Source organism: Xenopus tropicalis, chromosome 4 (assembly GCF_000004195.4).
Source record: "Xenopus tropicalis strain Nigerian chromosome 4, UCB_Xtro_10.0, whole genome shotgun sequence".
Lineage (NCBI taxonomy): Eukaryota > Metazoa > Chordata > Amphibia > Anura > Pipidae > Xenopus > Xenopus tropicalis.
The window spans coordinates 3,188,996-3,216,183 of record NC_030680.2 but is presented as its reverse complement, the minus strand read 5'-3'; the positions used below and the strand labels follow the sequence as shown (position 1 = coordinate 3,216,183).

General features: G+C 47.6%; 1 protein-coding gene across 1 annotated transcript in view; it reads left to right on the top strand.

Annotated features, from left to right (window-relative positions):
• Positions 1–27,188, top strand: part of insc (INSC, spindle orientation adaptor protein) — an 85,613-nt gene that overhangs the window by 39,315 nt on the left and 19,110 nt on the right. Inside the window, exons 7-9 of the mRNA XM_031900374.1 lie at positions 2,291–2,404; positions 8,973–9,098; positions 26,148–26,319. Of these exons, the coding sequence (XP_031756234.1) occupies positions 2,291–2,404; positions 8,973–9,098; positions 26,148–26,319 (412 nt within the window). The remainder of the gene's footprint in view (positions 1–2,290; positions 2,405–8,972; positions 9,099–26,147; positions 26,320–27,188) is intronic.

Sequence of the window (27,188 nt, the reverse complement as noted above, 5' to 3'; positions counted from 1 at the left end):
ACTGTCCCCATCTTGCCCTACTGTCTCCATCTTGCCCTACTGTCTCCATCTTGCCCTACTGTCTCCATCTTGCTCTACTGCCTCCATCTTGCCCTACTGCCTCCATCTTGCCCTACTGTCTCCATCTTGCCCTACTGTCTCCATCTTGCCCTACTGTCTCCATCTTGCTCTACTGCCTCCATCTTGCCCTACTGTCCCCATCTTGCCCTACTGTCCCCATCTTGCCCTACTGCCTCCATCTTGACCTACTGTCTCCATCTTGCCCTACTGCCTCCATCTTGCCCTACTGTCTCCATCTTGCCCTACTGCCTCCATCTTGCCCTACTGTCTCCATCTTGCCCTACTGCCTCCATCTTGCCCTACTGCCTCCATCTTGCCCTACTGTCTCCATCTTGCCCTACTGTCTCCATCTTGCCCTACTGCCTCCATCTTGACCTACTGCCTCCATCTTGCCCTACTGTCTCCATCTTGCCCTACTGTCTCCATCTTGCCCTACTTCCTCCATCTTGCCCTACTGTCTCCATCCTTTCCCAGTTTCTAAATGATGTTCTGCCCAATCACAGCACAGAGTGTCAATGTTCTACCACGTTCTAGCCTGAGCAGGGCCAACTTGAGAAACCCAATTCACACACGGGGGGCTATACAAATAGGACACCGGGGCTCCTTATCTTACTGGAATCTTACTGGTCCAAATAATGATGGGAACTGGTAGAGTAATACCCTCCGTACTGCGGGGCTGCACCTGAGACCCTATAGAGATGGAGCCGTGACTCTCCCCTCACTTCCTATCGACCTGTTGCTGCTACACGGGGAGAGTATTGACCCAGAGTCTTGTAAATATTTATTCCGGTCCATTTTGATCTCCGGTACTGATCCCTCGCTCCATGCATCGCCCCTCTATTGTGCGGCCGCATGTAATAACCCAAGTGCACTGTTTGTACATATAATTTATATACAGAAGTACCGTCTGATTCTTGGAACCAGCACCCCCCCATTTATTAACTGTCAGAAATATCAATGTCAGGTGTGTGAACTTCTGTACTTATAGTTATTAATACACAATGCAGTGTATTTGTATTTATACATATGGGTAGGGGGTGCCATAGTGTTTCCCTTAGACAGTACAGTATGGGGGTACAGCTTATTGTGTGCCCAGAACATTCCCTCTCTGTATATTTGTATTTATACATATGGGTAGGGGGTGCCATAGTGTTTCCCTTAGACAGTACAGTATGGGGGTACAGCTTATTGTGTGCCCAGAACATTCCTTCTCTGTATATTTGTATTTATACATATGGGTAGGGGGTGCCATAGTGTTTCCCTTAGACAGTACAGTATGGGGGTACAGCTTATTGTGTGCCCAGAACATTCCCTCTCTGTATATTTGTATTTATACATATGGGTAGGAGGTGCCATAGTGTTTCCCTTAGACAGTACAGTATGGGGGTACAGCTTATTGTGTGCCCAGAACATTCCCTCTCTGTATATTTGTATTTATACATATGGGTAGGAGGTGCCATAGTGTTTCCCTTAGACAGTACAGTATGGGGGTACAGCTTATTGTGTGCCCAGAACATTCCTTCTCTGTATATTTGTATTTATACATATGGGTAGGAGGTGCCATAGTGTTTCCCTTAGACAGTACAGTATGGGGGTACAGCTTATTGTGTGCCCAGAACATTCCTTCTCTGTATATTTGTATTTATACATATGGGTAGGGGGTGCCATAGTGTTTCCCTTAGACAGTACAGTATGGGGGTACAGCTTATTGTGTGCCCAGAACATTCCTTCTCTGTATATTTGTATTTATACATATGGGTAGGAGGTGCCATAGTGTTTCCCTTAGACAGTACAGTATGGGGGTACAGCTTATTGTGTGCCCAGAACATTCCTTCTCTGTATATTTGTATTTATACATATGGGTAGGAGGTGCCATAGTGTTTCCCTTAGACAGTACAGTATGGGGGTACAGCTTATTGTGTGCCCAGAACATTCCTTCTCTGTATATTTGTATTTATACATATGGGTAGGGGGTGCCATAGTGTTTCCCTTAGACAGTACAGTATGGGGGTACAGCTTATTGTGTGCCCAGAACATTCCTTCTCTGTATATTTGTATTTATACATATGGGTAGGAGGTGCCATAGTGTTTCCCTTAGACAGTACAGTATGGGGGTACAGCTTATTGTGTGCCCAGAACATTCCTTCTCTGTATATTTGTATTTATACATATGGGCACATTCTGTTACAGGATAATCCACTGATCCCGCTGATCCCCTTTTGCCTTGCAGAGCTTGGTTGCGGAGCTGAACGCGTGTGATAACATTTATAGCATGGAAGCCGCAATCTGCAGTTTGTACAGTCTGACCCAGGAAGGCTCCCGGCTGTGCAGTCTGGTGGCTCAGGTAAGGCCCAAACCATCCCTCTTCCTCCATTTGATCTGATTCCCTTGGGGCTTCTGTAGTTTTCCTATAGCAATGCATGGGCACAATAGGCCTCCCCCTCACCCTGTAATATCACAGACTGAGAAAAAGGGGGTCTGGGCAGCTTGTTAGATAGGCTTTATAGCCCTTATCTGCCCCCCCTGGGGGAGTCACAGACTGATAGAAAGGGAGTCTGGGTAAATTGTTAGATAGGCTTTATAGCCCTTATCTGCCCCCCCCCCCCCCCGGGGGAGTCACAGACTGATAGAAAGGGAGTCTGGGTAAATTGTTAGATAGGCTTTATAGCCCTTATCTGCCCCCCCCCCCTGGGGGAGTCACAGACTGATAGAAAGGGAGTCTGGGTAAATTGTTAGATAGGCTTTATAGCCCTTATCTGCCCCACCCCTGGGGGAGTCACAGACTGATAGAAAGGGAGTCTGGGTAAATTGTTAGATAGGCTATATAGCCCTTATCTGCCCCCCCCCCCCCGGGGGAGTCACAGACTGATAGAAAGGGAGTCTGGGTAAATTGTTAGATTGGCTTTATAGCCCTTATCTGCCCCACCCCTGGGCGAGTCACAGACTGATAGAAAGGGAGTCTGGGTAAATTGTTAGATAGGCTATATAGCCCTTATCTGCCCCACCCCTGGGGGAATCACAGACTGATAGAAAGGGAGTCAGGGTAAATTGTTAGATTGGCTTTATAGCCCTTATCTGCCCCACCCCTGGGCGAGTCACAGACTGATAGAAAGGGAGTCTGGGTAAATTGTTAGATAGGCTATATAGCCCTTATCTGCCCCACCCCTGGGGGAATCACAGACTGATAGAAAGGGAGTCTGGGTAAATTGTTAGATTGGCTTTATAGCCCTTATTTGCCCCCCCCCCTGGGGGAGTCACAGACTGATAGAAAGGGAGTCTGGGTAAATTGTTAGATTGGCTTTATAGCCCTTATCTGCCCCCCCCCCCCTGGGGGAGTCACAGACTGATAGAAAGGGAGTCTGGGTAAATTGTTAGATGGGCTTTATAGCCCTTATCTGCCCCCCCCCCCCTGGGGGAGTCACAGACTGATAGAAAGGGAGTCTGGGTAAATTGTTAGATAGGCTTTATAGCCCTTATCTGCCCCACCCCTGGGCGAGTCACAGACTGATAGAAAGGGAGTCTGGGTAAATTGTTAGATAGGCTTTATAGCCCTTATCTGCCCCACCCCTGGGGGAGTCACAGACTGATAGAAAGGGAGTCTGGGTAAATTGTTAGATTGGCTTTATGGCCCTTATCTGCCCCACCCCTGGGGGAGTCACAGACTGATAGAAAGGGAGTCTGGGTAAATTGTTAGATTGGCTTTATAGCCCTTATCTGCCCCCCCCCCTGGGGGAGTCACAGACTGATAGAAAGGGAGTCTGGGTAAATTGTTAGATTGGCTTTATAGCCCTTATCTGCCCCCCCCCCCTGGGGGAGTCACAGACTGATAGAAAGGGAGTCTGGGTAAATTGTTAGATTGGCTTTATAGCCCTTATCTGCCCCCCCCCCCCTGGGGGAGTCACAGACTGATAGAAAGGGAGTCTGGGTAAATTGTTAGATTGGCTTTATAGCCCTTATTTGCCCCCCCCCTGGGGGAGTCACAGACTGATAGAAAGGGAGTCTGGGTAAATTGTTAGATTGGCTTTATAGCCCTTATCTGCCCCCCCCCCCCCCCTGGGGGAGTCACAGACTGATAGAAAGGGAGTCTGGGTAAATTGTTAGATGGGCTTTATAGCCCTTATCTGCCCCCCCCCCCCCTGGGGGAGTCACAGACTGATAGAAAGGGAGTCTGGGTAAATTGTTAGATAGGCTTTATAGCCCTTATCTGCCCCACCCCTGGGCGAGTCACAGACTGATAGAAAGGGAGTCTGGGTAAATTGTTAGATAGGCTTTATGGCCCTTATCTGCCCCACCCCTGGGGGAGTCACAGACTGATAGAAAGGGAGTCTGGGTAAATTGTTAGATAGGCTTTATAGCCCTTATTTGCCCCACCCCTGGGGGAGTCACAGACTGATAGAAAGGGAGTCTGGGTAAATTGTTAGATAGGCTTTATAGCCCTTATCTGCCCCACCCCTGGGGAGTCACAGACTGATAGAAAGGGAGTCTGGGTAAATTGTTAGATTGGCTTTATGGCCCTTATCTGCCCCACCCCTGGGGGAGTCACAGACTGATAGAAAGGGAGTCTGGGTAAATTGTTAGATTGGCTTTATAGCCCTTATCTGCCCCCCCCCCTGGGGGAGTCACAGACTGATAGAAAGGGAGTCTGGGTAAATTGTTAGATTGGCTTTATAGCCCTTATCTGCCCCCCCCCTGGGGGAGTCACAGACTGATAGAAAGGGAGTCTGGGTAAATTGTTAGATTGGCTTTATAGCCCTTATCTGCCCCCCCCCTGGGGGAGTCACAGACTGATAGAAAGGGAGTCTGGGTAAATTGTTAGATTGGCTTTATAGCCCTTATCTGCCCCCCCCCCCCCCTGGGGGAGTCACAGACTGATAGAAAGGGAGTCTGGGTAAATTGTTAGATTGGCTTTATAGCCCTTATCTGCCCCCCCCCCCCCTGGGGGAGTCACAGACTGATAGAAAGGGAGTCTGGGTAAATTGTTAGATAGGCTTTATAGCCCTTATCTGCCCCACCCCTGGGGGAGTCACAGACTGATAGAAAGGGAGTCTGGGTAAATTGTTAGATAGGCTTTATAGCCCTTATCTGCCCCCCCCTGGGGGAGTCACAGACTGATAGAAAGGGAGTCTGGGTAAATTGTTAGATTGGCTTTATAGCCCTTATCTACCCCACCCCTGGGGGAGTCACAGACTGACAGAAAGGGAGTCTGGGTAAATTGTTAGATTGGCTTTATAGCCCTTATCTGCCCCCCCCCCCCCCTGGGGGAGTCACAGACTGATAGAAAGGGAGTCTGGGTAAATTGTTAGATTGGCTTTATAGCCCTTATCTGCCCCCCCCCCCCCTGGGGGAGTCACAGACTGATAGAAAGGGAGTCTGGGTAAATTGTTAGATAGGCTTTATAGCCCTTATCTGCCCCACCCCTGGGGGAGTCACAGACTGATAGAAAGGGAGTCTGGGTAAATTGTTAGATAGGCTTTATAGCCCTTATCTGCCCCCCCCTGGGGGAGTCACAGACTGATAGAAAGGGAGTCTGGGTAAATTGTTAGATTGGCTTTATAGCCCTTATCTACCCCACCCCTGGGGGAGTCACAGACTGACAGAAAGGGAGTCTGGGTAAATTGTTAGATTGGCTTTATAGCCCTTATCTGCCCCCCCCCCCCTGGGGGAGTCACAGACTGATAGAAAGGGAGTCTGGGTAAATTGTTAGATTGGCTTTATAGCCCTTATCTGCCCCCCCCCCTGGGGGAGTCACAGACTGATAGAAAGGGAGTCTGGGTAAATTGTTAGATAGGCTTTATAGCCCTTATCTGCCCCACCCCTGGGGGAGTCACAGACTGATAGAAAGGGAGTCTGGGTAAATTGTTAGATAGGCTTTATAGCCCTTATCTGCCCCCCCCTGGGGGAGTCACAGACTGATAGAAAGGGAGTCTGGGTAAATTGTTAGATTGGCTTTATAGCCCTTATCTACCCCACCCCTGGGGGAGTCACAGACTGACAGAAAGGGAGTCTGGGTAAATTGTTAGATAGGCTTTATAGCCCTTATCTGCCCCCCCCTGGGGGAGTCACAGACTGATAGAAAGGGAGTCTGGGTAAATTGTTAGATTGGCTTTATAGCCCTTATCTACCCCACCCCTGGGGGAGTCACAGACTGACAGAAAGGGAGTCTGGGTAAATTGTTAGATTGGCTTTACAAGGATTCCAAGTGTTTTTAGAGACCACTGATATAATTAAAACGACGCTATTGCTCATTAAATCTTGATGATCGTCCGTTGGGCTTAAACGGTTAATTAATGGTTATTGGATCCTTCTGACGTAAAGGGAAAGTTAAAGTGTTGCCGAGGCAGCGCTGACATTTACACATTCGCCGTGACGTCTGCGCCGATTGGCTCGGAAACGCGCTGACAGTGAGGTCACTTGTAAAGTCTGAACTCAGAGAATCTCCCGGAGGCCGACGCGCACGGAGCGCCGAACCCCCCGCTGAATTCCATTTGGCGCTGAACTTTCCGAGGCGCCGCCCAGCGACGAGTATCAGTCGGAAGCGGCGACCCCGGGAAATTACTTCCCTGCCCGGCAGCGGCCGCACTCGTTTCCATTACAGTCGCGCCTCCCCGTCTGTCGCTCCGACGCTAATGGAGCCGCCGTAGGGTTAAACTGAGCAGTTTGATTGGCTTCCACCTCTTGGCTAATGTTGGCCCAGTGAGGCCACCAAACTTTTGTGCTATGTGATTTGACAGGCTGAAACAGTGGGGCTCATTTAGCAACACTGGGCAGTAACCCATGGCAACCAATCAATTTTTTTGCATTCATTGTTCTATGTGCAGCTGGTTAAGGAATAGGGATGCGCCGAACCCCCGAACCCCCGAACCCCCACACTGACGGATTCTGCCGAATCCCAAACCGAATCCGAATCCTAATTAGCTAATTGGGATCAGAAGGGGTTAAGAAAAATTTTTAAATCCCCCCCCGACCATTTAACCCTTTCCGAATTCTAATTACCAGATGCTAATTTATGCAAACCCACACTGACGGATTCTATCGAATCCCAAACTGATCAGAAGGGGTTAAACATTTTAAAAATTAACCCCCCCCCCGACCATTTAACCCTTTCCGAATTCTAATTACCAGATGCTAACTTACACAAAACCACAGGGACAGATTCTGTCGAATCCCGAACTGAATATTAGCATATGCTAATTAGGATTAGAAGGGGTTAAAATTTTTCAAAATTAAACCCCCCCCCCCCCCCCGACCATTTAACTCTTTCCGAATTCTAATTACCAGATGCTAATTTATGCTAATAAGGATTCGGTTCAGCCGGCCGAAACCGAATCCTTAAAAAAAACGCCTGGATTCGACCCGAATCCTGAACCGAATCCTAAATTAACCCCCCCCCCGGCCATTTAACCCTTTCCGAATTCTAATTACCAGATGCTAATTTATGCAAAACCCACACTGACAGATTCTGCCGAATCCCAAATTGAATCTGGATCCCAATTAACATATGCTAATTAGGATCAAAAGGGGTTAAAAATTTTAAAAAATGTCCCCCCCCCCGACCAGTTAACCCTTTCCGAATTCTAAATACCAGATGCTAATTCATGCTAATAAGGATTCGGTTCAGCCGGCCGAAACCGAATCCCTGGATTCGACCCGAAATCCCGACCCGAATCTTAATTAACATATGCATATGCTAATTAGGATCAGAAGGGGTTAAAAAAAATTAAAATTAACCCCCCCCGGCCATTTAACCCTTTCCGAATTCTAATTACCAGATGCTAATTTATGCAAAACCCACACTGACGGATTCTGCCGAATCCCGAACAGAATCTGATTCAGAAGGGGTTAAAATTTTGAAAAATAAAAAAAATGCCCCCCCCCCCGACCATTTAACCCTTTCCGAATTCTAAATACCAGATGCTAATTAGGATTCGGTTCGGTCGGGACTGTGGATTCGGCGCGTCTCCCAAAGCGAATCCGGGATTCGGTGCATCCCTACTAAGGAATGCCAATCCCTGATTGGTTGCTATGGGTTACTACCCACAGGCAAATTTGCCCCGTGTTGGTGAATGAGCCCCCACTACCTATTGCGCAGGATTTCCTTTTTTTACGAATCGCAATGAAAAAATTCGCACAAATTTCAGAATTCGCTAAATCAGTTTAGCGAACATTTTTTTCCCGCCACCACAGTTTCGGCGCAATTTGGACGCAGAGCGAATCCATCGGCGTCACTAGTCATTTTGCCGTTTGGGCCCCAAAGCTGCGCGGCTGAACGGGAGCCGAAGGGACTAAAGGGTAACAATGGCGTCTAATTCGCTCGTTATTCCTAATGAGTTCATTCGCCGCGCAATTGGACACATGACAGGGATTATTCCGAGACTTATTATTATTCTTATTCTTTTAATTACGTGTCAGAAAATCAAAGTGATGCGAATCTCCCCTTCGTGGCGGGATAATTCCGGCGCGGTCTGGACAAGTTCACGCTACGCGAATACGGGACGGCGAATTACCAACGAGCGACGACAGTCTGTGGGTCGGCTCCCACTCGTTATTACCGGTCGCTAGGGCGCCCGCGTCTTAATTGGTCGCTAATTAATGCTCAAATTGCGCAAATTGGCGAGGATGATTCAGTGCATTCCGCCGCCTTTTTGACTCTTTCAGCGAGTTTAATTAATATGGTATTTTGCAAATGCTAAAAGTCAATTTGCGCTGAAATACGGATCTAATAATAGATAAATTAGATAATTTGCTCCATTTCTGGCCGATTAAATGTGTCATTAACGGGCAAATATATAAAAAAAAAACAACAGATGTGTAAATGTGGGCGTGGCTACGGGTTAATGTCTTTGTTAGGCCAAAGGGGCTTATTCGCCAAAGGTCGATGTCATTCTACGTAACGAGTCTTGCGTCACTTACAGGAGGACGCGGTGGTGGCGCTGTTTAAGATCTGCCGGCAAGATTGCTTCCGATGTCTCCATTCGCCCGCCCTAAGGACGTTGGCTTCCCTCTGCGGCGTGGAGGAAGGTCTCTGCCAGATGGAAAAGGTAAGTGGTCGTCGTGGAGGTTGGTGTCAGGGTTGGTGGTCGGAACCAGGGGGTGAAGCTCGAATAAGAATTTGAGCCCCAAGAATTGCAGAAAAGACCAATTGGAAAGTGGTCAAGTAATGTCCATGTCAGAAGATCAGGCCCAGTTGGACAAGGGGAGTCGGGAGCAGCCAAAAGTCAATACCCCGGCATGATAAAAGCCCAGGAACCATGAGTGAGGTAGACCCCAACCAGTGGCTCAGGGGCCAGAGGCCTCAAAGTAGCAACCTGGCTTGGAGGCAAGTTTTGGAGGCTTGAAGGCCACGTGTAATGCCAAACAGAGCCTCCTACAGTCCGTCAGTCCACATGGGGCTACCAAATAACCAATCATTACCGTTACTGAGCAAGGTAGTCCTATGACAGTGATCCCCAACTAGTGTCCCAAGGGCAATATGTTGCTCTTCAACCCCTTGTTTGCTCCCGGAGTCCTCAAAGTAGCAACCTGGCTTGGAGGCAAGTTTTGGAGGCCACGTGTAATGCCAAACAGAGCCCCCTATAGTCTGTCAGTCCACATGGGGCTACCAAATAACCAAATACAACCCTTACTGAGGAAGGTAGACCTACAAAAGGGATCCCCAACCAGCGGCTCAGGGGCAATATGTTGCTCTCCAGACCTATGGTTGCTCCTAGAGTCCTCAAAGTAGGCGCCCTTTTTAAAATTTATGGCTTGAAGGCAAGTTTTGGAGGCCAAACAGAACCTCCTATAGTCTGTCAGTCCACATGGGGCTACCAAATAACCAATAGCAACCCTTACTGAGCGAGGTAGACCTATGATAGTGATCCCCAACCAGTTTCTTGGGGGCAACAAGTTGCTCACCAGATCTTTGGTTCTCCCAGTGGCCTCAAATAGGTGCCCATTTTTGCATTTCTGGCTTGGAGACAAGTTTTTGAGGCCAAACAGAACCTCCTATAGTCTGTCAGTCCACATGAGGCTACCAAATAACCAAGCACAACCCTTACTGAGCAAGGTAGACCTACGACAGTGATCCCCAACCAGTTTCTCGGGGTTGCTCTCCAGACCTTTGGTTGCTCCCAGTGGTCTCAAAGAAGGTGCCCATTTTAAAATTTATGGCTTGAAAGCAAGTTTTGGAGCCAAACAAAGCCTCCTATAGTCTGTCAGTCCACATGGGGCTACCAAATAACCAACACACAACCCTTACTGAGGAAGGTAGACCTACAGTGATCCCCAACCAGTTTCTCGGGGGCAACATGTTGCTCACCAGACCTTTGGTTGCTCCCAGATGCCTCAAAGTAGGTGACCATTTTTACATTTCTGGCTTGGAGGCAAGTTTTGGAGGCTTGAAGGCCATGTGTAATGCCAAACAGAGCCTCCTATAGTCTGTCAGTCCACATGGGGCTACCAAATAACCAATAGTAACCATTACTGGTCACCCCCTAGGAACTTTTCTCATGTTGCTCACTGGTAAAAAAGTTTGGGGACCCTTGACCTACAACAAAGTACAGAGCCCTCAATGCTATTTGGCTGTTTGATGGACACCAAGACTAGGAACATACCCCTCATGCAGTGGCTTTGGGTGGGACTTTGTGCATATGTGGCCCTCCAGGAGCTTTTGATGGACCCCAGACTGCTCAAGAGCTCCACTAACCTCTATGGCTCGATTATTATACCTCGCTGCGTTTTGCGCTCAAGTTTTACTTGTGAATGGAGGAGGGACGGGCCTCAAATATTCTTTTCAATAACGGCCAATTTTCTCTGTAACTTTAACGTTTTTTCATTTGAATAATTTTGGTCTTGAGACTCCGCCCCACCGGCTCCATTGTCGTGTAATTGCCCCCCAGGTTGAGCGATTTTGAATGATTCAGGCAGATGATGCAGGGGATGAAAGGGAAAGGCAAGACTCGTTGCCATGGAGGCTCGCGCTCTAATAACTCGTTTGTTTGTTGTGTAGGTTTTTATAATAATCATTTTCTTGTCACATCAGAGTTATACCGGCGGCTTGTGCAGCAAATGGTTAAACCAGAGCGTTGCTAGGATACACCTCGTTCCTATAGAAGAACTAGGTGCTAGGTGCCATCCTGGTGTCTGGTTACTGAGGCTCTCGCTCTTTTGCAGCCCTTCAACTACAGGTTCATCTATTAAACTCAACTCAACCCAACAGCGGCCCGGCCTGGCCAATGTGTTCTGACCCAGCTCAGTGCAAACCAAGTCCTTGTAACTCTACCAAACAACTCGATTCCAACCCAACTTACCTTAGTCCTGCCAAAGCCTTCGGAAATAAAGTCCAGCTCAGTGTCTACCAAACCCAACGTTACCAGCACGGCCAATGTGTTCTGACCTAGTTAAGGTCAATGCATTCCAGTTGTATGCAACTAACTCAGCTTTACCCAATCCAATCCAGATCAGCTACTGTATAACTAGTAGTATGGCCAATGTGTTCTGATCTAACGCTAAGTCAACTCAATCCAGCTAAATGTAACTCTACTAAACTCAACTTTACCGGCACGGCCAATGTGTTCTGACCTAGTTAAGGTCAATGAATTCCAATTGTATGCTACTAACTTAGCTTTACCAATTCCAATCCAGATCAGCTACTGTATAACTAGCAGTATAGCCAATGTGTTCTGATCTAACTCTAAGTCAACTCAATCCAGCTAAATGTAACTCTACTAAACTCAACTTTACCAGTTAAAACCCAACTCAACTTTCCCTGAGCGGTGTGTTCTGATGCAGTTAGGGCCAACTCAGTCCAACTACGTGTAACTCTACTGAACTTCAGTTCCAAAAGAACTCAACTTAGCTCACCAGTATGTCCCGATTGCAACTCAATTTCACAAATTCCAACTCAACCGAACCTGGCCAACACATGCTGACCAAGCTGCGGTCAACTCAATGTGGCTAATGATAACCCTTCTGAACTCTACTGCACCAACTGCAACCTTACTCAACATAGCTTGGACAACATGTTCTGACCTAGGTCAACTCAATATAGCTCAATCAATTAGCCTACCAAAGTCAACTTCACCTCTTTCAAACCAAACCAACTTGACCTGAATTAGTCCAACTCATTCCAACCCATCCAGCCTTAAACAGTGGCCTCATCAAACTTACTAAAGCCCAACACAGTTAATCCTAACACTACTCATCCCAATCAAATGCAACCTAAACCAATCCCCCCCAACTTTTCCCATTTAAACCTACTGCATGATGACTTGGTGGTGTCTAAGACAACCCAGTTTTAAAGTCCAACCGACCCAATTCTTTCAACTTTAATAATGCAGAGGAATCAGGCAATTTTCCTGGCCAACACATGCTGACCAAGCTGCGGTCAAATCAATGCGGCTAAGTGTAACCCTTCTGAACTCTACTGCACCAATTGAAACCTAACTCAACACAGCTTGGACAACATGTTCTGACCTAGGTCAACTCAATATAGCTCAATCAATTAGCCTACCAAAGTCAACTTCACCTCTTTCAAACAAAACCAACTTGACCTGAATTAGCCCAACTCATTCCAACCCATCCAGCCTTACACACTCATCAAACTTACTAAAGCCCAACACAGTCAATCCTAACACTACTCATCCCAACTAAATGCAACCTAAACCAATCCCCCCAACTTTTCCCATTTGAACCTATTGCATGATGGTGGCATTGGTGGTATCTAAGACAACCCAGTTGAACAGTCCAACCCACCCAATTCTTAATCCAAGTTGGGAGGAGCCTTAGTATAAAAGCAGATCCAACCATCAGAAAGTTCTTCTGCCCGACATTATATGGAATTTTCCTTTCTCTTCTTCTGACATTGTGTTCAGTTCAGATTTATTGGTGGATCAGCACATTGAGGAGCCCGACTAGAGTTCCATTGGGCAGTGAAGCAGCAGAGGAGTGAAGTTGCACTTTTCAGTCATTATTTCCCAAGGAAAAGGTTATTCTGTACTGACTGTGCTCATCAAGCCGGAGAGAGAGACGTCCACAAATGAACTGGATCTTCATGTTCTTAAACGTCTCATTCTCATCTCTCCCAATTAGCTGACTAAGGTGTCTCTTTAATTTGATTTCCCCGCTGTATTCTGCCCCAAACGTTGCATCTGCCCCTGTGCCCTGAGGGGGCAATTTTGTACCATGTTGTGTTTTACCAATCGTTTTGGGAGCCTTTAAAGAAATCTGTCCCTTCTGGTAACTTCTCCCTAGAGGCTATTATCCCCCCACTGCTACTATAGGCACCATCTCTCCCTACTATACCTGCTATCCCCCAGCCCCAGTCCCTTCCCAGAGGCTATTATCCCCCTACTGCTACTATAGGCACCATCTCTCCCTACTATACCTGCTATCCCACAGCCCCAGTCCCTTCCCAGAGGCTATTATCCCCCACTGCTACTATAGGCACCATCTCTCCCTACTATACCTGCTATCCCACAGCCCCAGTCCCTTCCCAGAGGCTATTATCCCCCCCACTGCTACTATAGGCACCATCTCTCCCTACTATACCTGCTATCCCACAGCCCCAGTCCCTTCCCAGAGGCTATTATCCCCCCACTGTTACTATAGGCACCATCTCTCCCTACTATACCTGCTATCCCACAGCCCCAGTCCCTTCCCAGAGGCTATTATCCCCCCACTGTTACTATAGGCACCATCTCTCCCTACTATACCTGCTATCCCACAGCCCCAGTCCCTTCCCAGAGGCTATTATCCCCCCACTGCTACTATAGGCACCATCTCTCCCTACTATACCTGCTATCCCACAGCCCCAGTCCCTTCCCAGAGGCTATTATCCCCCCACTGCTACTATAGGCACCATCTCTCCCTACTATACCTGCTATCCCACAGCCCCAGTCCCTTCCCAGAGGTTATTATCCCCCCCACTGCTACTATAGGCACCATCTCTCCCTACTATACCTGCTATCCCACAGCCCCAGTCCCTTCCCAGAGGCTATTATCCCACTGCTACTATAGGCACCATCTCTCCCTACTATACCTGCTATCCCACAGCCCCAGTCCCTTCCCAGAGGCTATTATCCCACTGCTACTATAGGCACCATCTCTCCCTACTATACCTGCTATCCCACAGCCCCAGTCCCTTCCCAGAGGCTATTATCCCACTGCTACTATAGGCACCATCTCTCCCTACTATACCTGCTATCCCACAGCCCCAGTCCCTTCCCAGAGGCTATTATCCCACTGCTACTATAGGCACCATCTCTCCCTACTATACCTGCTATCCCACAGCCCCAGTCCCTTCCCAGAGGCTATTATCCCACTGCTACTATAGGCACCATCTCTCCCTACTATACCTGCTATCCCACAGCCCCAGTCCCTTCCCAGAGGCTATTATCCCCCCACTGCTACTATAGGCACCATCTCTCCCTACTATACCTGCTATCCCACAGCCCCAGTCCCTTCCCAGAGGCTATTATCCCCCCACTGCTACTATAGGCACCATCTCTCCCTACTATACCTGCTATCCCACAGCCCCAGTCCCTTCCCAGAGGCTATTATCCCCCCACTGCTACTATAGGCACCATCTCTCCCTACTATACCTGCTATCCCACAGCCCCAGTCCCTTCCCAGAGGCTATTATCCCCCCACTGCTACTATAGGCACCATCTCTCCCTACTATACCTGCTATCCCACAGCCCCAGTCCCTTCCCCACTGCTACTATAGTCGGGGCCCAGTTTTACCGCCGGACACACAGATTTAGTAGCAGGTTCTCAATTAAACTGTTCCCCATCATTAAACCCCTTATTTGTCCTGGCCTGTGATTGGCAAACAACTAAAGCCCCAGCCCGGGGAGGCAGAAAACCACGACGCATTGTTTCTTGGCGACTATTGAGGCTGATGGATAATAATAAAACCACAGAGGAGGTGTTTGCGCCCATGTCCCGCGCCAGCGCTGTATAAATACGCCCCCCCCCCCCCAGGTAAAGCGCCGCCATGTTGAAGGGATAAAGAAATAAATAATCTGCATTAGGTACATATTTACTCTCCTGCATTCCCATTTAACCCTTTCCGGGCAATTTACAGATTATGCTCAGCAGTGGGGTAACTAGAAGGTACTGGTTCCCACAGCAAAACCATTCTAGGACCCCCCCCCCATTTACTCCGGGACATTTTGCATTTAAATATATTGAAACTCACTGCCCAACCCTAATCTGTCTCCATTCTTACTGTAGGGGTCACATGGTATAACCCAACCAGTGAAGGCAAAACAACTTGTTACAGGCCCCACCCACTTGCGCCGTATGTGGGTCACATGGTATAGTGGCCGCGGATGCTTGGTGGTGCTTGTGGGGGTATAAGGAGGAGGGTGCCCTATTAATGCCCCTGACTGTCAGAGGGAAGTGGAATGAACAAAAGTGCCTATTAGAACAAGCCACACCTCTCTGTACAGAAACTCCTCCTCCTAGTAGAATTCTATTAGGCTTTAGAGCAGATATAGCCGTAGCCTCTCCATGAGTAGAACTGGTAGTGGGATTCTGGGTTGTCCTGGGAGGGTAGAAAGAGGAGGGTCACTGACCCTAGCAACAACAAATGCCAAACCAGAGGCATAAGGTTTAAACCCAAAAAAAGGATAAAAACAAAGAAGACCAACTGCAAACATTCAATGCGGACATAACAGAACTGACTAATATATAGGAAAGTGGAGAGGAAAACCCTGTAACCCCTGTAATTCCTTATGGATTGTTATAGAGCTCTTATTAACATGGGCCCCCCGTTATTTGTGGGTGCAGAGCCCATGAGTTGCAGTACCCCATCCCACCAGCGTGGGGCAGCAGCCAATCATTCTCATAGGTTAGAAATAGGTATATATTTCATTCTGCCAATGATTGTCCCACAGGCTGGGGAGATAAGTAAAGGGACAGCGATACTATAGGGGAGACTGGGGCATCATTGCAGCACTGCTGGAAAGAAAAGATGTTGTGCAGGAACCATACAAGCCACGAAATAGCCAGTACCAAAGGGCAAGTTAAACAACTATAGAAGAAATATCCCCTAACAAAACTGTTACATAAAATATTAAGGACCAATAAGGGAGACTGGGTCATCGTTGCAGCACTGCTGGAAAGAAAAGATGTTCTGCAGGAACCATTGAAGCCAAGAAATAGCCAGTACCAAAGGGCAAGTTAAACAACTATAGAAGAAATATCCCCTAACAAAACTGTTACATTAAACATAAAGGACCCAATAAGGGAGACTGGGTCATCGTTGCAGCACTGCTGGAAAGAAAAGATGTTCTGCAGGAACCATTGAAGCCAAGAAATAGCCAGTACCAAAGGGCAAGTTAACCAACTATAGAAGAAATATCCCCTAACAAAACTGTTACATTAAACATAAAGGACCCAATAAGGGAGACTGGGGCATCGTTGCAGCACTGCTGGAAAGAAAAGATGTTCTGCAGGAACCATACAAGCCAAGAAATAGCCAGTACCAAAGGGCAAGTTAACCAACTATAGAAGAAATATCCCCTAACAAAACTGTTACATTAAACATAAAGGACCCAATAAGGGAGACTGGGGCATCGTTGCAGCACTGCTGGAAAGAAAAGATGTTCTGCAGGAACCATACAAGCCAAGAAATAGCCAGTACCAAAGGGCAAGTTAACCAACTATAGAAGAAATATCCCCTAACAAAACTGTTACATTAAACATAAAGGACCCAATAAGGGAGACTGGGGCATCGTTGCAGCACTGCTGGAAAGAAAAGATGTTCTGCAGGAACCATACAAGCCAAGAAATAGCCAGTACCAAAGGGCAAGTTAACCAACTATAGAAGAAATATCCCCTAACAAAACTGTTACATTAAACATAAAGGACCCAATAAGGGAGACTGGGGCATCGTTGCAGCACTGCTGGAAAGAAAAGATGTTCTGCAGGAACCATACAAGCCAAGAAATAGCCAGTACCAAAGGGCAAGTTAACCAACTATAGAAGAAATATCCCCTAACAAAACTGTTATATAAAATATAAAGGACCCATAAGGGAGACTGGGGCATCATTGCAGCACTGCTGGAAAGAAAAGATGTTCTGCAGGAACCATACAAGCCAAGAAATAGCCAGTACCAAAGGGCAAGTTAACCAACTATAGAAGAAATATCCCCTAACAAAACTGTTACATTAAACATAAAGGACCCAATAAGGGAGACTGGGGCATCGTTGCAGCACTGCTGGAAAGAAAAGATGTTCTGCAGGAACCATACAAGCCAAGAAATAGCCAGTACCAAAGGGCAAGTTAACCAACTATAGAAGAAATATCCCCTAACAAAACTGTTATATAAAATATAAAGGACCCATAAGGGAGACTGGGGCATCATTGCAGCACTGCTGGAAAGAAAAGATGCAAGTAAAGAAATAGCCCATAGCCCCAGGGTTCTGCAGCATTTTACCCACAATTCCTCCTGCTTCCATTGATGGCCAAGCTTTCAAGGTGGCCAAATGCCTCTGGCCCCCACCAGGGACCCCCCCACCCCACTTTCATAAATAAATGATCCCACATTTTACCCTCGTCCTTGTTTCTTCCTACTTTATTCCCAAAAGTTGTGTCCTTGTGTCTTTTGCCCATTTCCTTCCTTCCCATTGGTCACGGGCAAAGCTAATGGCTAAAAGCCTGAATATCTGCAAATACACTTCGGGGAGTGGGGGTCATTGGGCAATTGAAAACCTGTAAATAAATAATGACCAATTGCAAAGCCGTGTCGGAATATCCGTTATCAGCTGAGCCGGCCCTTTAAATGACTTTGGGGCTGATTTACTGGTGATCAATTATTACTGATCGATAACAATTTGTTATGACTGATCCGCAAGGGATGCGACTCCCCAAACCTGCCATTCAAACTGCTGCTGGGGGGGGGGGGGGTTAACGACTCCTGATAACGATCACTATTATCAAATCGACCAATAAAATCAAAGATAAGTTGAATCCAATAAAAACAATTAAGATAAATAAACTGAGCAAAACAGTGACCACCAATGTACAATGATCCGCTGTAGTTCAACTACAACTACGGTAGGACAGAAACACTGTATTTTGCTATTTAGTTCTCTTTAGTAGACCTTGCCCTAATTATTTTACACCCTTCTCAGGATACAAAGGCCTGTGTTTCTCACTCAATTTCTATAACAATACAAGGAACATTTCTATGAAAAAATATAATTTTTGTTGTACTAATTGAAGGGAACGATGCGGCTCAAATGGGAAATGATCTGCTGTCTGGCACTGCCACCTGCTGGTCGAATGAGGGAACTGCAACTATTCAGTGTTGAAGGGTTTTCCATAAGGAAAGTGTCTGTCTCAGCTCTATAGCGATTCCTTGCGGCCATAGAGACGAACTGCGTCCATTTATGTCCTCTAGGGGCGCTGTTTATTGTATGAGGAGCTCAGCTCCCATATGTATAAATACAATTAGAATGTTAGCCAAAAATAAATAGAATGACAGGTGAACATTAACTCACAGATAAAAAGATAGGGAGACTGATAGATAAATAGAGATATACCTGCAAAGATGGGGGCTGTTCCTGCTGAATTGTGCTTAGTACAGAGGAATCCGTATGTGCCATAGTTTTATGGTATCTCTCTGTACAGGCTATGAGCAAACTTAGGGGGCTGTTCCTGCTGAATTGTGCTTAGTACAGGAGAATCCCTATGTGCCATAGTTTTATGGTATCTCTCTGTACAGGCTATGAGCAAACTTAGGGGGCTGTTCCTGCTGAATTGTGCTTAGTACAGGAGAATCCCTATGTGCCATAGTTTTATGGTATTTCTCTGTACAGGCTATGAGCAAACTTAGGGGGCTGTTCCTGCTGAATTGTGCTTAGTACAGGGGAATCCCTATGTGCCATAGTTTTATGGTATCTCTCTGTACAGGCTATGGGCAAACTTAGGGGGCTGTTCCTGCTGAATTGTGCTTAGTACAGGGGAATCCCTATGTGCCATAGTTTTATGGTATCTCTCTGTACAGGCTATGAGCAAACTTAGGGGGCTGTTCCTGCTGAATTGTGCTTAGTACAGGGGAATCCCTATGTGCCATAGTTTTATGGTATCTCTCTGTACAGGCTATGGGCAAACTTAGGGGGCTGTTCCTGCTGAATTGTGCTTAGTACAGGGGAATCCCTATGTGCCATAGTTTTATGGTATCTCTCTGTACAGGTTATGAGCAAACTTAGGGGGCTGTTCCTGCTGAATTGTGCTTAGTACAGGGGAATCCCTATGTGCCATAGTTTTATGGTATCTCTCTGTACAGGCTATGGGCAAACTTAGGGGGCTGTTCCTGCTGAATTGTGCTTAGTACAGGGGAATCCCTATGTGCCATAGTTTTATGGTATCTCTCTGTACAGGCTATGGGCAAACTTAGGGGGTTGTTCCTGCTGAATTGTGCTTAGTACAGGGGAATCCCTATGTGCCATAGTTTTATGGTATCTCTCTGTACAGGCTATGGGCAAACTTAGGGGGCTGTTCCTGCTGAATTGTGCTTAGTACAGGGGAATCCCTATGTGCCATAGTTTTATGGTATCTCTCTGTACAGGCTATGAGCAAACTTAGGGGGCTGTTCCTGCTGAATTGTGCTTAGTACAGGGGAATCCCTATGTGCCATAGTTTTATGGTATCTCTCTGTACAGGCTATGGGCAAACTTAGGGGGCTGTTCCTGCTGAATTGTGCTTAGTACAGGGGAATCCCTATGTGCCATAGTTTTATGGTATCTCTCTGTACAGGCTATGGGCAAACTTAGGGGGCTGTTCCTGCTGAACTATGTTTGTCCATATGGTTTGAGATACATTTTGGTGTAGAAGAGAGAGTTGATATATGATTTCTAGTAGTTCTTGGATGCACAGAGCTCAGTACTTCAAACCTGAAACTTTAACCCCCAAACCCTCACAACAATATTTGACATTTCTGATAAATTTTTGATAAATATTCCGGCTGAGCAGAACTCGCTGATCAATAATCAAAAGAAAATGAATTATTTAAAAACCCTATTTCCGTGTCAGTTCCGACTCTCTGTTTAATTTAGGGAGAAATTCCTCGACTCTCAGTCGTTTCCGCGTTTGTTGTCGCTGCCGCAGACTGCAGTGACAGGGGGGTAATAACATTGGGAATGGGGGCGCTTGGCCTCCTTTGCAGAAATGTGTCATTATTACGAGAGTGAGTGACAGCTCTTCAGCCACGGTGGGTCTAATGAACTCGACTCGCTGCGCCCCATGCATTATTTAGTGCCCGGCGCCCCCTGATTGGCTGTAACGGCCGAGACTCTAATAATGGCGCCGGGGGGACGCGCCGCTCCTTTATACACAAGTTCGTTAGCCAGCGTGTAACGTTGTGTCAATGAGGCGCTGGGTTTGTCGGTTAATAAATCAGTGGCGCTCATTGCCGTTGCCGGGGGTGATCGTTAGCGCAGATGGATGGCGCAGCTCGTTTGCTGCCATTAGTAATTCCCTCTCTTCCAGTCGGAGCGGCGCCTGATGCCGATGGACAAGCAGAACAAAGATGGAGGGAGATTAAAGGACGCGGCGTTCAGAAATCTGCAGTGTCAGCGCTTTTGGGGCGACTGGTCTGATGCTTCTTTGTGCCCCCGGGCAGCGCCAACGCTTTCTACTCCGGATATTCAGCTCTTTTAGTGCAGAGAGAGTAACACCTTGCTGGGCGCCATATTGACCAGTTATACGGCCAGTCTCTACCCTGAGATTGGGTCTCTTGGCTGGGGGTGGCCAAAGGGGCAATAGCCACACTCACACTCCATGGTGGCACTAAAGCTGCTTCTAACTTCAGCTTGGCCCAAATACTGCCCAATCCTCATTCATGGGGTCTAATACCCTGAGCTCTGAACATACCTCTTCCCGTTCTTTTGAGTGGGACCCAAGGAACTGACACCCCTGGTGTCCAGAACCTGCAACTGCTCGACCCAGTGAGACAGAATCTCATTTATTTTGTGTTCTGCAGGGACTTTGGGTTCCAAAGCTAAAAATGAATCACTAAAATGAGTAGGGAGCTAAAGGCAGCTGTTAATTGCTTGGGGGGCGCGGTCAATCTGGCTAAACCCCCAGACTTGCTGACAGATTTGGGGGAAATCTGTATGGATCTCTGGCACCATAGCAGGGGGGTAATGTTTGCACTTGGGGAGGCTAAAGACATTTCTGTATAGTATACCAAGGCAAATTCAATATGTAATGCCCCAGAACACACAGCAGGATAAATACAGTGGTATAGGTCCATATATGGGTACCTTACACTTTTTATTTTGCACGTTGCCATCTGTTTTAAACCTATAGTGCCGCATCTCATCTTATTTACACAAGTTTACACATTGTTTACACTTTGTTTCCAGTAAACCTGTGAATTTCCTGAGTACTGAGTTTGTGAGTGGCTAGTACACAGGCAGTATTGGTCCATGTATGGGCACCGTACTGTACCCAACGCTGTTTTGTTTGCACGTTGCCATCTGGTTTAGTCCTACAGTGCCCAAGGCTCCTGTTTACAAAAGTTTACACCTTGTTTACACTTTGTTTCCAGTAAACCTGTGAATTTCCTGAGCGCTAAGTCACTTTGTGAGTAATTTCAGAGACTCAGTTGGCCCCTTAGGTGCCAAACATTGGCCAATAAGCTTCTGAGTTGGTAAGCGGCTAGTACACAGGCAGTATTGGTCCATGTATCTGCACCTTACTGTACCCAACGCTGTTTTGTTTGCACATTGTCATCTGTTTTATTCCTACAGTGCCCAAGGCTCTTGTTTATAAAGGTTACACATTGTTTACACTTTGTTTCCAGTAAACCTGTGAATTTCCTGAGCGCTGAGTCACTTTGTGAGTAATTTCAGAGAATCAGTTGGCCCCTTAGGTCCCAAACTTTAGGCAATAAACTGCTGAGTTGGTCAGCGGCTAGTACACTGGCAGTATTGGTCCATGTATGGGCAACTTACTGTACTCAACACTGTTTTGTTTGCACGCTGCCATCTGTCTTATTCCTACAGTGCCCAAGGCTCTTGTTTACACAAGTTTACACCTTGTTTACACTTTGTTTCCAGTAAACCTGATGATTTCCTTCTGTGCTGCCATACTTTCCTGATGTATGATAACATGCTGGGGGCATAACTATAGAGGAAGCAGGCACTTTCACTGCCCCAGGAGGTGTTAGGGGTTAGGGGGTCTTGACTAACAAGCAGTTTCAGGATATATTTATGAAAAATATCTCATACCTAAAGATACAACTGTCAGATCCACCTGCTACTCTAGTGCCCACTCGGTGCCAACCAGCCTCAGCGGTTTATGCTGTACTCGAATGCCCAATTACTAGTGGAACCCCCAAGCATGATGGGAGAAAATGCCCCAAACACAGAGGCAACGCACAACTCCCCGAGTCTTTGAAAGATGCAGATATTTTAGAAAAAATATGAAATTTACCACAAGGGACAGACAAAAATATTTCACTTGGCCTCCGCGCTCCCGGTTTTCTCACATTCCGAGCGGCACAGAATTAATGTGGCCTTTAATTGATTGCCGTAATAAAAGAATAGAATGCACAGGGCAGGGATCCAGTTCCCTTCTCAACATTAATTCTAATTATACCCGTGCTTGGATCAGCAGCTTTCGGAAGATAAAACTGCGCTTAAAAGATGGTTCCTCGTGCCAATGAATCATTAGCGGGACGATGGCCTCTTCCTTCTGGGCATCAGGGTTTATTGAAAATCCCATGAAAAATATCAAATATTATCAAAGTCACATATTTTTTAATAATTAAGCATGAAAAAATATATGGGCGGAGCTGTTAAATGTTTAATAGTGGTTTAGGCTGCTTGGTTTGGACCTTGGTAGGGTGGTCATCTGACCCAAGAATGAAGTCTGCATTCTTAATGGCTAAGCAGGAATGACCTTGGCTTGGCACAAGGTCCAGTACAGTCTGCATCCTAATGATTTGCTGATTGGCTGAGCAAGATGTGGATTTAAGATGTTTTTCAGGACTGAGGTGGCAGTCGTAGACCCTGGAAAGTAGACAGTCACAGGGTGAGCCAGGCAATACATTTCTCTGAGACTGCTGCCGGGAGTTGGCAGAGATCTAAGGTCTGCACTCCAGTTGCCCTGTTTTCTCCCCGTGCAACAACAGACCTGCAGCGTAGGGAGTTGCAGTTCAAGTAGACGTGCTGACCAACCACCAGTCAGTGTAGGACCAAAACTTGACATGCAGTAGAACTCCTTAGAAGCCCAGAAGAAACCCCTAGGCTGTGCATCTCCCCAAGAAACAGGAGTTGTGAGACCCTGATTTGCAGAACAGAGCGACAAGTGGGTGAAAAGATCTGAAGGAATGAGTAGATGGAGCAGATCCAAATAACTGAGCTAATGGAGCAGATCTGAAGAAACAAGTAGATGTGGAGTAGATCCAAAGAAATGAGCAATGGAGCAGATACAAAGAAACGAGCAGATGGAGCAGATCCAAAGAAACGAGCAGATGGAGCAGTTTCAAAGAAACGAGCAGATGGAGCAGATCCAAAGAAACGAGCAGATGGAGCAGATCCAAAGAAACGAGCAGATGGAGCAGATCCAAAGAAACGAGCAGATGGAGGAGATCCAAAGAAACGAGCAGATGGAGCAGATCCAAAGATACGAGCGGTTGGAGCAGATCCAAAGAAACGAGCGGATGGAGCAGATCCAAAGAAACGATCAGATGGAGGAGATCCAAAGAAACGAGCAGATGGAGCAGGTACAGAGAAACGAGCAGATGGAGCAGATCCAAAGAAACGAGCAGATGGAGCAGGTACAGAGAAACGAGCAGATGGAGCAGATACAAAGAAACGAGCAGATGGAGCAGGTACAGAGAAACGAGCAGATGGAGCAGATCCAAAGAAACAAGCAGATGGAGGAGATACAAAGAAACGAGCAGATGGAGCAGATACAAAGAAACGAGCAGATACAAAGAAACGAGCAGATGGAGCAGATACAAAGAAACGAGCAGATGGAGTAGATGCAAAGAAACGAGCAGATGGAGCAGATACAAAGAAATGAGCAGATGGAGCAGATCCGATGAAACAAGCAGATGGAGAAGATCCAAAGAAACGAGCAGATGGAGCAGATAAAAAGAAACGAGCAGATCCAAAGAAACGAGCAGATGGAGCAGATACAAAGAAATGAGCAGATGGAGCAGATACAAAGAAATGAGCAGATCCAAAGAAACGAGCAGATGGAGCAGATCCAAAGAAATGAGCAGATGGAGCAGATACAAAGAAATGAGCAGATGGAGCAGATCCGATGAAACAAGCAGATGGAGAAGATCCAAAGAAACGAGCAGATGGAGCAGATCCAAAGAAACGAGCAGATCCAAAGAAACGAGCAGATGGAGCAGATCCAAAGAAACGAGCAGATGGAGCAGATGCAAAGAAACAAGCAGATGGAGCAGATACAAAGAAATGAGCAGATGGAGCAGATCCGATGAAACAAGCAGATGGAGAAGATCCAAAGAAACAAGCAGATGGAGCAGATGCAAAGAAACGAGCAGATGGAGCAGATACAAAGAAATGAGCAGATGGAGCAGATCCGATGAAACAAGCAGATGGAGAAGATCCAAAGAAACGAGCAGATGGAGCAGATAAAAAGAAACAAGCAGATCCAAAGAAACGAGCAGATGGAGCAGATACAAAGAAATGAGCAGATGGAGCAGTTTCAAAGAAACAAGCCCATGTTCACTATGGTCAAAGGATGGCTCAGAGTAAGGAGCCAGGTCTACTGTAAAGGGTAGATGGAGCAGATCCATAGCAACAAGCAGCTGAAACAATGAGTAGGCCCTGTAAGAAAAAAGTACAAGTCAACAAAACTGAGTACCCATAGACGCTGTGTGTATCTCTGGCTTGTGATGTATTTGGTACACAAACTAGTAGGGGCAACAACCCATGGAAGTCTGGAGAACTGGTTTCATAATGATCACGTGAGGTCTCCTTTCTTCTAATCCCAAAGCACTGGGTTGGATTGTCCTGACCAGGATCTGCCCCAGTCTGGGACAATTCCCATCTCATTTCCACCATAAATCTATATAACTTCCACACCATTTGGCACTGTCTCCATCTAATTGCCGTGTGAGTGGGCCCTGGAGGTGGGGTTCTTAGGTGGGCCCTTGGAGTTGGGGTTCTTAAGTGGGCCCTGGAGGTGGGGTTCTTAGGTGGGCCCTGGAGGTGGGGTTCTTAGGTGGGCCCTGGAGGTGGGGTTCTTAGGTGGGCCCTGGAGGTGGGGTTCTTAGGTGGGCCCTTGGAGGTGGGGTTCTTAGGTGGGCCCTTGGAGGTGGGGTTCTTAGGTGGGCCCTTGGAGGTCCAATCTGACAGTGTCAAGGGTTACCACCTTTCATTTACATGCAAGATGGGCAGGTCTGATGATGTCAGCGGCAGGGCAATGACGTGGTGATGGGGGGTTGGCCTATCGCCACATCAGTCAAGGAAAGTCCTGTCCAGATTTCCTTATTTGGAAAATTGGGCAGTTTTGACCTGGAAAGCACCTAAGAAAACCAAACTCTCCGGGTCAGAACCAGACAGATGGCAACTCTATGCCATGTTGTCCCTTGGAAAGATCTCCTGGTATGAGAGACGCCATATCCACCCCCCAGTCTTCAAGTTAAATGTACAACACCAACTTAAGCAGTTTGTATTCATAGGTCAGATCCCCTTGATTAATTTAGTTGCTTTTCTCTGTCTTCTTGCAGGGTGTACTAATGACTGATTGGTTGCTATGGGTTACAGCCCAGGTGCAAATTTGCCCAGTGTTTATAAATGAGCCCCGACTCTCAGTGAAAGTCGCTGTAATTGAACCTGACGTAATTAAAAACAAAACAAGTGCGACTAACGAATCAATTTAGCAGGTATTGATTAGAATTTATTGAACTTAGTGACAGAGAAAGAGAGTTCGGTGGGGTTTTTCTCAAACAAAACATCATTGGGGGTCATTAAATCTTATGGGGGGCATATAGATCCAGGGGCCCAAACAGATATTCAAGCAAAGACCTGGGGGCCTCTGGTCGGTTAAGAGTGGAAAATCTGTTGGTTCTGCTAATGGCCTGACTGAAAGCTGACTGTTCATTGGTCAGGTGGACGGGATCCTGTGCCTCACAGACATGCTGACCGACGAGACGCAGCCCGAGGCCACGAGAGCAGAAGTCGCAGCGGTGATTGCGCAGATCACGTCTCCACATCTCCAGTTCACCCAACATCTCAGCAGCTTCCTGGAGAACATGGAGGAGATCGTGACTGCTCTGCTGAGTGAGTGTGGGGCATGGTAAGGTGGGCTGCAGATGGGCGGGGCATGGTAGGGTGGGCTGTAGATGGGCGTGGCATGGTAGGGTGGGCTGCAGATGGGTGGGGCATGGTAGGGTGGGCTACAGATGGGCGGGGCATGGTAGGGTGGGCTACAGATGGGCATGGTAGGGTGGGCTACAGATGGGCGGGGCATGGTAGGGTGGGCTGCAGATGGGCGGGGCATGGTAGGGTGGGCTGCAGATGGGCATGGTAGGGTGAGCTACAGATGGGTGGGGCATGGTAGGGTGACCTGCAGATGGGCGGGACATGGTAGGGTGGGCTGCAGATGGGTGGGGCATGGTAGGGTGACCTGCAGATGGGCGGGACATGGTAGGGTGGGCTGCAGATGGGCATGGTAGGGTGAGCTACAGATGGGTGGGGCATGGTAGGGTGACCTGCAGATGGGCGGGACATGGTAGGGTGGGCTGCAGATGGGTGGGGCATGGTAGGGTGGGCTGCAGATGGGTGGGGCATGGTAGGGTGGGCTACAGATGGGCGGGGCATGGTAGGGTGGGCTGCAGATGGGCATGGTAGGGTGGGCTGCAGATGGGCGGGGCATGGTAGGGTGGGCTGCAGATGGGCATGGTAGGGTGGGCTGCAGATGGGCGTGGCATGGTAGGGTGGGCTGCAGATGGGCATGGTAGGGTGGGCTGCAGATGGGCGGGGCATGGCAGGGTGGGCTGCAGATGGGCGGGGCATGGCAGCGTGGGCTGCAGATGGGCGGGGCATGGCAGCGTGGGCTGCAGATGGGCAGGGCACGGCAGGGTGGGCTGCAGATGGGCATGGTAGGGTGGGCTGCAGATGGGCGGGGCATGGTAGGGTGGGCTGCAGAT